The sequence below is a fragment of the Danio rerio genome, chromosome 8 (assembly GCF_049306965.1).
Source record: "Danio rerio strain Tuebingen ecotype United States chromosome 8, GRCz12tu, whole genome shotgun sequence".
In the NCBI taxonomy this organism is placed as follows: domain Eukaryota; kingdom Metazoa; phylum Chordata; class Actinopteri; order Cypriniformes; family Danionidae; genus Danio; species Danio rerio.
This window is the reverse complement of record NC_133183.1, coordinates 33,796,271-33,809,060: the sequence shown is the minus strand read 5'-3', so window position 1 is coordinate 33,809,060 and position 12,790 is coordinate 33,796,271. Positions and strand designations below refer to the sequence as shown.

Sequence of the window (12,790 nt, the reverse complement as noted above, 5' to 3'; positions counted from 1 at the left end):
ATTAATAATTTACTAATGATTTAATAACTTATAACGAATTAATAATATATTCAAAAACAATGTTTTTAGGTTTCACTGGATTTAAGGGAGATTTTTTTAAAAAAACCTGATAACATTGCTTCAAAATTTCAATATTAAAAAAACATTTATTTAGATACAAATTAACCAGAAAATAAATTAATTTAAACAAATAAATGCTATGGAGAAGAAAACAGACATCACGTGATAGAACAACTACGTCATAGCCTAAAATATCTGAAGAATCTTACATTGAACTGGTTCTTCAAAATGAACTGTTCAAAAGAACCGACTCGCGGAAATGAGTCTCGTACATCCATCATCACTACTGCCAAGCTTCATTTCAATCCACTGTTATCAAACGCAGTGTATAATAAGGATCAATCGCATAAGGGATGAACAAAGTAAGCTTTTGTTTTGATGTAACCGCCAGGCCTCTAAGTTTATGAATGAAACGACAGAACAAAACACCCCAGTAATCCTCCGCACGTGAGTAATCGCGCGCTCGTCACGTGACTGTCGTTTGCAGTCATGGCCGACGACTACAGACGAAGCGTCGAGCTGGAGAGGAGGATTTTCGAGTTAGACAACAAGTGTGCCACTCTTCGGACGGAGAAACCAGGTAAACGGGAATCGTGTCGTCAATTGCGCAAAACCAGGCTGTCGTTATTGTAGAAAACGCATGTTCGTTGGCCGAACAGACCGGTGTTGTCATCGTTAGCTAGTTAGCTTAGCCTATCTGCGTTAGCATTCCTGCGATCCACAACAAACATTTCCCTGTCCTTCTGATACCTGTGTGTTTGAGAAAATGTTCGAATAACTAGCAGAGTAGAACACCGTAGTACTAATATCAAACCATGTGCTATTTTAAAAGCAAAATCTTCTTTATTGTGTGCTGTAATGTTTAATTTTTGCTGGTTAGTTAGATACACTTTGCATAAACTGAGTAAAGTCGTATGAGGTCGTGCAGTGACATAACGCAATGTAAACATTGCAATCGTGCAATGTTATTCTGCAGTGGGATGTTAAAATGTAACCATGAGTAGCATATATTTTATAGGTCCCACATTAATAATTTCTGTAGACACATTTTATAAATTATATGTCTACTTCAAACAAAACAGAGGTTTATTATTCCACATTTGGTCATTTACATATAGAGAATGCAGATTGTTTCGTTATTTATTAAAAAAAACATTCAGTAATATTTAACTTACACACATGCTAATGTATTCTTAGAGCTTTTAATGTTTTAATATGATTATCATCAGGTAGAGTGGAAACATATGATTTTTATCTGTTTATTTAGAGTGCAGTGTGGTTTATGTGTAAATGTTTTTTTATTGATTTTTTCATTTTTTGCAGTGTCCTTTTTGTCTTGACTCTTAAAGCTGTAATTTTAATGTTTTGTATCAAAATCTGTTTCTCTCTTTTGTCACAGTTTTTAACCCTGATTCCACAAAATCATTTAGGATGAGACGTTTACAAGAACATATTCAAAATTTCTCCCAATCTTCAAAAAAATGGTCTTAATTTGCACTTCTTTGTTTTAGGCTCTTAAAAGGACTCTGAAGGAAAAGAATCATAACAGAAAGTAGAGCTGGGTGATTTGGCTTAAAATCAAAATCTTAATTTAACATTTCAACTCGGTTATGATTAATGAACGATTATTGCATTTATTTTTTGCCTTTTTATTTCACTGACAGATTTTTTACAGGAAATATGCTCGCATATAGGCATGGGATGATAACCCTTTTCAAGGTGTACCGCTGTTTTGAAAAGTCAAGGTTTTAAAACCATCAACAACTTTTTCAATATTGTTCATAAGTCACTGTATGTGCAATGTACTTTTTTTTAGGACAACAGTATCTCCAGAAAAGATATCCAAAGATGTCATTTTAAATGGTAAAAAAAATGTTTTTGAAACTAATTAAGACAGCAGAAGTGAATAATTAATTTGAATTATTTTCCCTGACATGTATACTGCTCCAAAATATTTTAAATGTTTCTCAAATGTTTTAGTTTTTACCCAGACATTTAAAAAGAATATATTTTAGAGCAGTAATCACAATACCATGAAGCCGGGATATTTTTATTCAAGGTTATTATACCATCACAATCTTTTACTGGCCCATGCCTACTCTCATATTACAAGTGAGAGATTTTTAAATGAAGGGTGCATTACTTGATTTTAATTAATCAACTATCTATGATTTTCGATTGAACATCAACGTTAAACAACTGAAATAAAAACACACATTGCCTGAAAACAGTCACTTTATTTCTTAAAAAAAGTGGAAAATAAATAACTTGCACTTTATTTTCAATCGATTTCGATCAATATAGGATCTAAATGTTGATTTTGGTTAATTGCTCAGCCCTAGCAGAAAGTCCTAAATTCATAAAGTTGACTTTTTAAATGGTGCATACATGTAGAAATCTTCTGCTGTTTTGAAGTTTTAGTGTAATTATCCAAACATTCTTAAATGAAGAGACTTGAGATGCAAAACAAAGCATCTATGAGAACCTGAAGAACATTGAATGAATTAAAATCTGGAAGCATATGTCAGTGGAGTATGAAAAGGATTTCTGAATGAAGTTGAGCTCATTGGTAGTTACTTGTTCTTGTTTAAATTATATACCTGCTTCATTTTTAATCATTTTCTCAGAAATAAGTCTTCTCATCATTTTGTTGTTTTGCCTCTCAGGCTAATTCTGATTTACTCGAGAAGATAAGAATCAGACAGAAGAAGATGCAATGTCTGTCACAGTGTGATTAAAAGATACATTTTAATAATGTTTGACAGCAAAATTGGTTAAAATTTGTTACAAATAAGCACAGCTAGAGTTTTTTAGCCAATTTTTAAAATTTATATGGTTCCTTTTCCAGCATCCATGTTGTAATGTAATTAAAATACATTCAGTTAAATAAACTTTAGCGTTCCTTCATTTAGTTCAAGCATAAAATGAGATGAGACACCACAGAAGTGTAACCGCTAGCACCATCAGGATCAGCAGGCAAGCACTGAAATTCCATGGAATATACTTTGGTAAAATAAACAGTTATATTTTGAAGACATGGCAGGGATAATGGGATTGAATGCAGTGCTTCTTGTTCGGTCTGAAACCCACTTTATATTTTATATCTATCAGACAGTGAAAATTACAGATTTTTAAAGTGCCACCTTAAAGGTGGCAATTTTATAATGGAAAGACAATTCACCAGAAGCGCTAAGGCTGGCTGACTAAAAATTAAAAGTCACTTAAATAGCATATTGTGTTCATAAAATGAGTATTACCGGTTCTTAAATGTTTTTCTATTCACCTTCATAAAACCCCAACTGTTTTTCTTACGCCATTAGCTGTAACCTATTATTGCATGCCTCCTTATATTAAATGTTTTTTTTCTCTCTCTCTCCCTAGATGATGACTACTTACAGAATGCATCTTCCATACTTGACAAGTTGAAAACTTATTATAGACATGGAGGAGAGAGCAGTAGCCTTCCCAAACTGCTGCAGGACTATACACAGGTACTGCCATTTATTTGTTTGCAATAATTACATTGTTGTTCTTGTATGTATTCATTTTGACAGCAATAAAATGGAAAAATGTTTTTTGGTTAATGATATTTAATTTAAGGAATTAAACAAATGCAAATATGTTGAGGAATTTTTGCAATGTTTATCTCATAGTGTTTATATTTTGGTATTATACAGATAAAAAGCCTTTTGTTGCATACTGTAGATATAAAGATAGATATAAAATTATTGATTTTAATTTTATTCCAAAAATCTTTGCAATATTATATATAGTAAATTTCCTGTCGTACATATTTTAAAAAAGTTTTTTTTTTACCCTCAGATTCCATATTTTCCATATTCCAATAGTTTAGTCTATATTGTACTGTCTTAATAAACCATGCATCAATGGAACGTTATTCATTCAGCATTTAGTATCTCAGTTTAAAAAAAATGCTGGTTTTATGGTCCAGGGACACATATAAACCTGTAATATAACTTGGTAAGTAAAAATAATTTTAACTTGTAAATCAATGATTTGGAATCTGTGGGTTTTGATTTATTCATTGGGCATTGTGTGGTGCTATTCAGTAACTTTATAATATGCGGGGACGGTCAGTTGAGCATCAAGATGACAAATGTGTGCTTTGTTCTTGCTTCCTTCCGACTTTCTTTCATCGTATCCTGGCAAGACCCTTCGCTGCCAGATCTCAAGGTTGTTCTTCAAATTGAGAAACTGCCGCAGTGTTTTTGGAATTGTTTTAATTTAAAAAGACACATTTTTTAGGGCTGTAATTGGTGTTTTAGTTACATTATACACTATTTCTGGCTTTTAATTTTACACTGTCACCGGAAAGAAACTCTTTGAAAATTAAAAGGTTTTTAAATAAAGCCTGATATAGATGATACAATGTAAAAAAAAAATCTGTTCAATGTCTTTGGTTTATTTTTCCATTACACTTTCAGATTGCATTGTGGGACTTTGACTTCTGCTTTTGATGTTGAAAAATAATTTGTTTAAAATTACGGTTTTATATGATTTTATTAATATTTGTGGTATTTGAAATTATTTGTTTTATAATTAATATAGAAAAAGTACTTTTAGTAGCTCACTACTTTTTTCAATTATTTGCAATTTAGGTTCAAACATTTTTCATTTAAAAAAAATCTATGAGTCACTTTATTAAAATGTTCGTTGTCATAACTTATTGGTATCAACAAGATATTAAGGTCCTATTATAAAAATTTAAGTAAATAAATGCAAAACATCAATGAAATACCAAATATGAGAAACTTATATTCCAATCTTGATTGGGTTTATTAGTATAATGAAAATTTTATACAAAAATAAGTTTTTGATATATGCGTATCAATATACATACATAAAAAATCATTTTAATATGCCGTTATCATGTGTGCATCAAATGCATGCTTGTGGTCTAGTCTGTTTGAGTAAAACAAAAAGCAATACATCATTTATTTACAAAAAATAAATGCACATGCAGTCATTCATTCTATTTATGCAGGCTTTAATTGCTAAAGGGTAGTTTACAAGTTCTGCAGAGACCCTGTGTAATTGCATTTTTCATATTTTACCCACATTTGTGCAGGTCGTTTTGGACATCACATTCTATGAGGAAAACAAGCTTGTAGACCAGGAGTTTCCTGAGGACTCATCCCCTTTTAAAATCCAGCAGTTACTACAGGATTTGACAGAGCCAGAGGTGTTAGCCGGGCGACTGGTACCTGCTCAAGAGGTGCTGTATTTCTGTAGAAGCCCTTTTCTTGAAACAATTTGCATTTATAATTTGCTAATGATTCTGACTAAGGCCTCTACTCCCACTACTTATTATTTTTGGTTTCAGACCACCTCTGCCATTTGGAAATGTGCCAATTCATACTGCAGTTACTATGCTATTCCATCAGTTAGCATGCATAACTTTCACTAGCATATTTTAATGTGTCATGACTAGTGGGTGTTCGGAATCATTCTTATTTATATTACTTAATGATTATAAAACTGTTATATGTGGCGAGTAACAGAAGTGTGATGGTCTGGTTTTTGGATTAGGTGCAGTCTGTGCTGGGACTGGAGTTGCTGGAGTGCCTATACTGGAGACGTGGGGCTTTATTATATATGTACTGCCACACACTTCACCAGCGCAAGCAATGGATCAAGAAGAACAAAGCCACATTCCTTAAGGTGCTTTCCCCATCCTCTCGCTCCACAATGCCAGTTTTAGTGGGCATTAAGTGTTGCAATGCTCCATGTTTTCACAGTGTCTTCAAGAAGGTGTGCGTTACCTAATGAGAATGTTACAAGTGAGGAACTCAGTCAAGCTGAACGATGGTGTGGTTTTTCATGACTCTGCAACCGCCAATTTTCTGGCAGAAGGTACGGCTTTGCGAATGTACTTTTTGTTGTGAAAGCTTTCTTGGGAATTTAGGAGACGAAATCTCTAGATTAAGCATTTGTGTTGTTACTGCAGGTGTGGATTTTCATATAACATTAAAATGCACAAAATTTTCCAGTATAAAGATGTATTGCCTCGCCTAAAAACTCCAAGCCCCAGTTTTTGGATTAATGTAAAGTAAAATAGAAATGATAAATAAAATATGTCAGAGCGGAGGCATAACTTTGCATTTATTACTTAAAACCTTTACAGTAGGGCAAAAAACTGCAGAAATGGCCTAGCTTAAAGCTGTAAATTTCAAATATGTTGGTAGCAAAAACAAGACAAGCTATAAAATAAGAAAGATAAACATAGCATGCAAACTAGCATTAGGACAAGTTAATGTAAGTGTCCTGAGATATAAATAAAATGAACAGCTAATAACAATTCTAAGTGTTATTCAAAGTTATTAAATCTTAATTAATTTTGATTAACAGCTGTCATCACTTTAAGATCCAAGGTACTGGTTTATGTACATCTTTGGACCGGGACACAGCACATCGATAGTCGGCCGCTGGGCTTCGTCTATTAGGATTAGGCTAGGTTTATGACGCGTTTCCACCAGTACGTTAACTAAACGTGAACGTTTAGTTAATTCTTTAGGGAAATATTAGCATGAGCTAAGCTTTTGAATGGTCCATATGAGGCGGCTAGGCTAAGCTAGCTTCAATTTTGATTGATTTATTCTCTAATTGGTTGCCTATTAAGTGGTGAATATACCCCTGTAATGTATACCGCAGTCCTTTATGTCTGGCTTTCTCGGATATCTCACCTGTTCACCAAAAATGACATTATATCCCTGGCAATGTCTGACACCGATGCATACACATTGTAAAAGCCGTGCCAGGCACGGAAGCTTGACAGGTGTAGCAACAGTAACTAAGGAGGGTGGGGCTTAGTGAAGGGTCAATTGGCATTCATCAGCACTAGTTGTTAGCAAAACATTGTTGTGTAATAAAAGAAAAACATTAGTGTGCATTCATTTAGAAAAACCTCAAAGACAGGTGCTCGATCAAACCAAAAACAGTTTAAAAAGTTTTTTATAAATCGGCACTAGGGATGCACCGACCCCGATACTTGGATCGGATAGCGGTTCAATACCGCATATTTTTGCTGGATCTGGTATCGTTCAGCTGGTACCGATCCAAATACGATCTTGCGCGTGCGCTATATTGTGTGTTTATAAGCCAACTAAGCCATGAAGGTAGCCTATTTTAAGCCACTTGAACATTGTCATGTAAGCCTACTATATCCCAAATGTTCTGAAGCCATTCTACAGTTTAATGTGAAGCACAGATGAATGTTCACATGGTTAAATTCATGTTCAGTTCAGCGCTTCCCGCCGCTGCGCCTGTCAATCATTCTTCATTCATTGTCATTTAAGACAACAGGAAAAACTTTCTCCAAGACTATTTGTTCCTGTTAGTTTAAATACTTAGTGGAGAAATGCATTTAGTTTTGCATTAAATGGGTTAATTTTGACCTGCAGCAGGAGTTCATTTTATTGCTGTTTCTCCATCATGTTGCTTTTCACTCACAAAGTAGGCCTACCTGAAATGTTTAATTAGAAAAGCCTCAATAATGCATTGGAGAGATCCTCAACGCATTTATTTCTTCCATCTAAGCTGCTTATTTGCAAATACCAGATACCAGTCTCCGATGCATCAAGCGCTTTCATTCAAGTGCCGGCTGCTCGCACAGAGGCGTTGTGCTCCGCTCCGTAGGATTATTCTCACAAGTTTGTTCTCCCATCCTCCAGACTGAGTTTTTTCTAAAAGAAATTCTTTAAGTGCTTTGAATAGTTTTAAAGCCTGGCCCATTGTGGTCAAAGTAGTTGATTAAGTTAATAGAAGTAAAACTGACGAGCGCAGTATAGATTGACATTAACAGAAAATTATTTAGCCTAATATAGGCTACTCTGAAACTGAATTTTTCACTGTAATTTTATAAATTAATATTTTATTTATCAGAGCAGTTTGTGTTTTGACACTGAAGCATAAGCGGACCTTGATTTGAACTTTCTCTGTCTCACTCACGGCGAGATTTGGAGAGGGATTATTAAAACTGGCATCAGACGGTTTAGTTTAGTATGCATCAGACTTGCAGGAAAATATCAGGCTTTAATTTAATGAAATTAATAAATTTAATAAAAGGCTGATTATTTTACCTTTGATGTCAATTGTAGCCTATTGCAGATAAAAAAAAATCTTAATATTAAAAAGAAAAGGACAATATCACAACGAATGCTCAAACAGCAAGCATGTTTAAGTTAGATTGTGCCGTCTGTCATGTATACCTATAGGTCTGTTATATTCTTTACTAAAGAATTATATTATTTGAGTTTAGCACCAGAGCTATAGAAACTGCCCATTTTGGTTAATTTTGCCAACAGACAACCACCGCTCGTTAAGCGAATGTTAACCGTTTACAGATTAATATTAAAATATGATTTAATACAAAAAATGACGTGCCTATTTTTTGACACATTAAATATTGCATGTTAAAATACTTATTTATTTTAGCATGCCAACAGCATATCGAACATAAGAGCATCTTCACGCACCTGCGTTTCAGCAGCAAAACAAAAACAATAAATCAAACAAATCCTGGTCATTTCACTGAAATGACAAATTTATATTACAAAAAGAAAACACTGACTGAATCCTTTTTAAGAACCGGCATATGCTGTTTGTCCAATTATGTTTTTTCTTTCTTTAAATAAAAATATCAGGCTGCCTCAAATATATGGCTCCACAGAAAATTTGCATTTAATTAATCCTCTGCTATTTTAAATGACAAAACCTCTGTAAACATTTTAATATTAGTTATTAGTTTAAAGATTGTCTTAATTAGGATTATGACTTATTTCCTCTGTCTCACTGGCGCTTTGTGTGCGTGCGCTGCCTGTAATGGAAGACAATGACAATGAACCTTAATACATACATCTAGGCACGTGTGGTTGCAAGCTACTATTCTGCACGCGCTTTTCCATTCCAAAAACGGAGGCGCACCGCATTGATTTATTGATGACAACTAAAAAAGGAGTGCGGTGTTCATTTTTTATGCCACTAGGAAACGACTGAATCAGCTGAGCCGTATGTGCGCACGTGTTCCTATCAATGTTGTTATAATTGTAATTTTTAATAGCATTTTGATATTCAAGATTAAAGTCATGCAGACAAGTCTCTCCTCCATCATTAAAAGTTCACTGTAGTTGTCTTGACAACACAAACACTGCTTTCACCCTGCCTCTACTTTCATTTGATTGAAGAGTGAAAAAGAGCGACTGAGGTAACACTTTTTCCAGTCGAGCGCACATAGCGCGCAACGGCAAAACGTTGGTAAACCATTCATAAGATGCACCTACAGGTCTCAACACAACAAGCGCATTCATTGTTATCGGCCCCTTATGCAGCCAAACTTTTAAAACATATAAAAAAATATTTTTAATAATTTAACTGATACCATTAATCGGATACAAACGCAGTTTTGGACTTTCAAATGACTGTGGTATAAAATGTCATTTTCCTGTGTTTGTATATGGAAAAACAAATATTGAACACCATACATTTTATTTTTTCTCATGACTTCATAATATATAACTTTTGTATATTTTAGAGCATGTAACTTCCCCTTTTACCATAGTAATGCTCAAAGTAGAGCTGCACAATCAAAAAAGATCGCGATTTTGATTCAACCCCCTAGACAATCTTAATCCAGCATTTCTACGATTCTGCCAATCAAATTTTCAAGTTCAGGAGAAAAGGAAAGACGGCTGCACAAGTCTTTTCATTGTTTCACATACATTGCTCAGCGACATGGACACCTCCAAATAATGTTTAAAGAGTCACATACTGTATTCATAAGGTATAATTCACCTAAAAATGTCATTTTTGTCTCCATATAATGCTGTATTCGCAGCCATCACACGTAGCGTGAGCTGCTGACCGTGAGCTTTTACCACAGACAGGGCGGGTGCGCGCCCTACTTGGTAGATGTGCGCGTGTCTACTTTAGTGAACAGAACCTGCATAGTAACAGGTAATAAAGTTGTAAATAATATTCACTTTGTGGCACAGAGTGATTGTTTGAGAGCCACGTGCCAAGTATGAACATCACTTAGCAGTCAAACTGAAACCGAAAGCGAGCACTTCATTTAAATAATCATATCGCATTCTACAGTTATGATTGCTACAAGCATTTTATATGTTTTTTCTTTTATAGCGAACTGAGTTGTGCATGAAAATAAATGTTTACAGTGTCAGTAAACCTACTCCAGCCTATATAATGTTGAATATAATTTGATAATGACAAATGTCTGAGTTTACCAGTGAATAAAGTTGTCTAATAAAGTTGTCGGAGACGGAGACATCACCTGGTCACCAGGTGGAGGTGGCATCTTCTGTGCAGTGGTGCTGTTTTGTCCCTCAAAACCAGCGAAGAATGTGTTTAGCTCATTCAGGAGGGAGATGGTGTGTGTGTGCAGGCGTGCGTGCCTTATTTCTAGGGCCAGACAGAATCTGCTGAGTTTTTTTTTTTACCATTTCTATGCAGAATAATAAAAATTGATTTTAAAAGAGTATAGCAGATGGCGACTAAAAACATAAAATTCAATGTAAAAAACTTCATAAATTTTCAGGTTAACATTTGCAAATCTAATTAGAACCACTTGTTATGTAAACAGCTCCAACAGGTCTCTCATATTATACATCCACTAAAAGAAAGATAATAAAACTTTTCAAAAACATCAACGATATAGTCAGCTATCAACTATTGTTGATGTTTTTGTTGTTTTTGTTTTGTTGCTTTGTATTTGTTATCTGTTGATGTTTTCTTGTATTTGAATGATTTTTGCATATACTAATAAAAAAATAAAAAAAAATAAAATAAAATAAAACTTTTCAAATCGAATTGTACATTATTCATCTACGCATTTGCATATTATTCAGTTTTCTGCCAGAACACATTCTGTTTGTCTACTTATTAGCCAGTAATATTATGATTTTTGAATGTAAACATATTGTCTTATACCATATACCAAAAAATGCTAGCAGTTCATCATCAAGCCAACCTCAACATCTTTCTCGACAAACTTTAGTGTAAAATAACATTTATGTTGAACAATATAATTTTTTGCTAATAAAATGTTATAAGTGTGTGTATTTATATTCTTGATTTAATATTTTGCTCATTTATTTTTCTTTCATCTTTTTCCTCATTAGGTATCTTTTCTGATACTCATTTGCTTACAATGATGTACATTGGAGAGATGTGTTTCTGGGCAGTGAAATATGAGGACTGCAGCATGGACACCACAGAGCGCAAAGAGGACAGGCTTCATTTCCGAGATATTGGCACACAAATCCTCCATAAGTACGTTCTGGCATGCGAGGGGCCACTTCAGGGTCAGGGCTGGAACACAGAGAATGCCAAGGAGATCCTTAGTATTTTACAGTAAACCCGGAGAAATCTTTTAGGGCAGGAGGTTCACGCAATGTCATTCTTCTGAAGCTAGCAAAAACAAAAAAGTAAACACAAAAAGATTAAAAAAGAAAAATGCAGAAAACAAAAAACGGCACTTATCTTCCAGTCCAGATTTGTTTTCTGGATGTGTGTTTTCGCTGAGAATGTGGAATAATACTTCTAATGTAAAATATAAACAAATAACTATTTGTTTAAGAAAAAAGAAACTATTCCAGCCGAGAAACATCACAACTTTTTATTTATTTTAATTTTTATTTATTTATTTTTAATTAATTACATTTATATATGTCATTTATATATGTTAAAAGAAATGGTACAAAGGAGGGGAAAATGCAGATATATGTTGCATATTTAAGTATTCGTGACCATTTTTAAGTATGGACCTTTTTCTTTTTAATAACATCTTTGTATATGACACCTCTTCTGCTCACTTATTAAAAGTTGCATCTTTATTCCTTTCGTTGACCAGATGTAATGTTCAGAGATGGGGATTTGGATATTTTGATAGTATACTTTAAAAAAAAAAAGCTAAACTTTTTGGTCATATTCTTTTTAAAATGAAGTTCTTCTTTTGTTTTTTATGTCTTCATTGAAATAAATTTTGGGTTAAGAAATGTTGAAATATGAACGTGTGAGTCATACTTTATGTTCTTGTTTCACTGTAGAATAAGAATAGATAAACATAATCATCATTTGCTTGTTAGTTATTGAAAGGTGTTAAGTCAGGGGTGTCCAAACTTAGTCCTGGAGGCCCGATGTCCTGCAGAGTTTAGTTCCAACTTGCTTCAACACAAGTTTCTAGTTTAACTAGTAAGAGCTTGATTAGCTGCTTCAGGTGTGTTTGATTTGGATAGCAGCTAAACTCTCCAGGACAACGGCCCTCTAGTACCGAGTTTGGACACCCCAGTGTTAAGTCGAGTTAACTCTGCATTTTATGATCTAATCTTTATATTGTTGTTGTACAAACTTAAATTCATAAAATAAGCTAGGGAAAACAAGTATTTAAATAAAAAAATCATTGAATTGATTAACTGTCAAATGTAATTTAAAGAAGACCTATATTGCCCCTTTTTACAAGATGTAAAATAAGTCTTTATGTCAATAGAGTTTGTATGTGAATTCGTGCACAAAAATACCCCACAGTAATTTTTTTTTTTACTGATTGATCCAAATTGTGGCATTTTGGTGATTGGTGCTTTAAATTAAAATTTGATTGTGATTTTTATCAAGAGGGTGGAGCTACAAATGCCTGTGCCTTAGCATAGCCAGCGTGATCTCACAAGGAAACGTAAGTATTTTACTTTTTTCAGTTTAG

At 33.8% G+C, this 12,790-nt stretch overlaps 1 protein-coding gene across 1 annotated transcript; it reads left to right on the top strand.

Annotated features, from left to right (window-relative positions):
• The first annotated feature begins 323 nt into the window (after positions 1-323).
• rimoc1 (rab7a interacting mon1-ccz1 complex subunit 1) lies at positions 324-12,101 on the top strand. Its single transcript, NM_001128229.1, has 6 exons — positions 324-640; positions 3,442-3,551; positions 5,150-5,296; positions 5,611-5,742; positions 5,820-5,934; positions 11,214-12,101. Exons 1-6 carry the CDS (start codon positions 550-552, stop codon positions 11,447-11,449), a joined length of 831 nt encoding a protein of 276 aa, NP_001121701.1. The 5' UTR covers positions 324-549; the 3' UTR covers positions 11,450-12,101.
• The last annotated feature ends 689 nt before the right edge of the window (positions 12,102-12,790 follow it).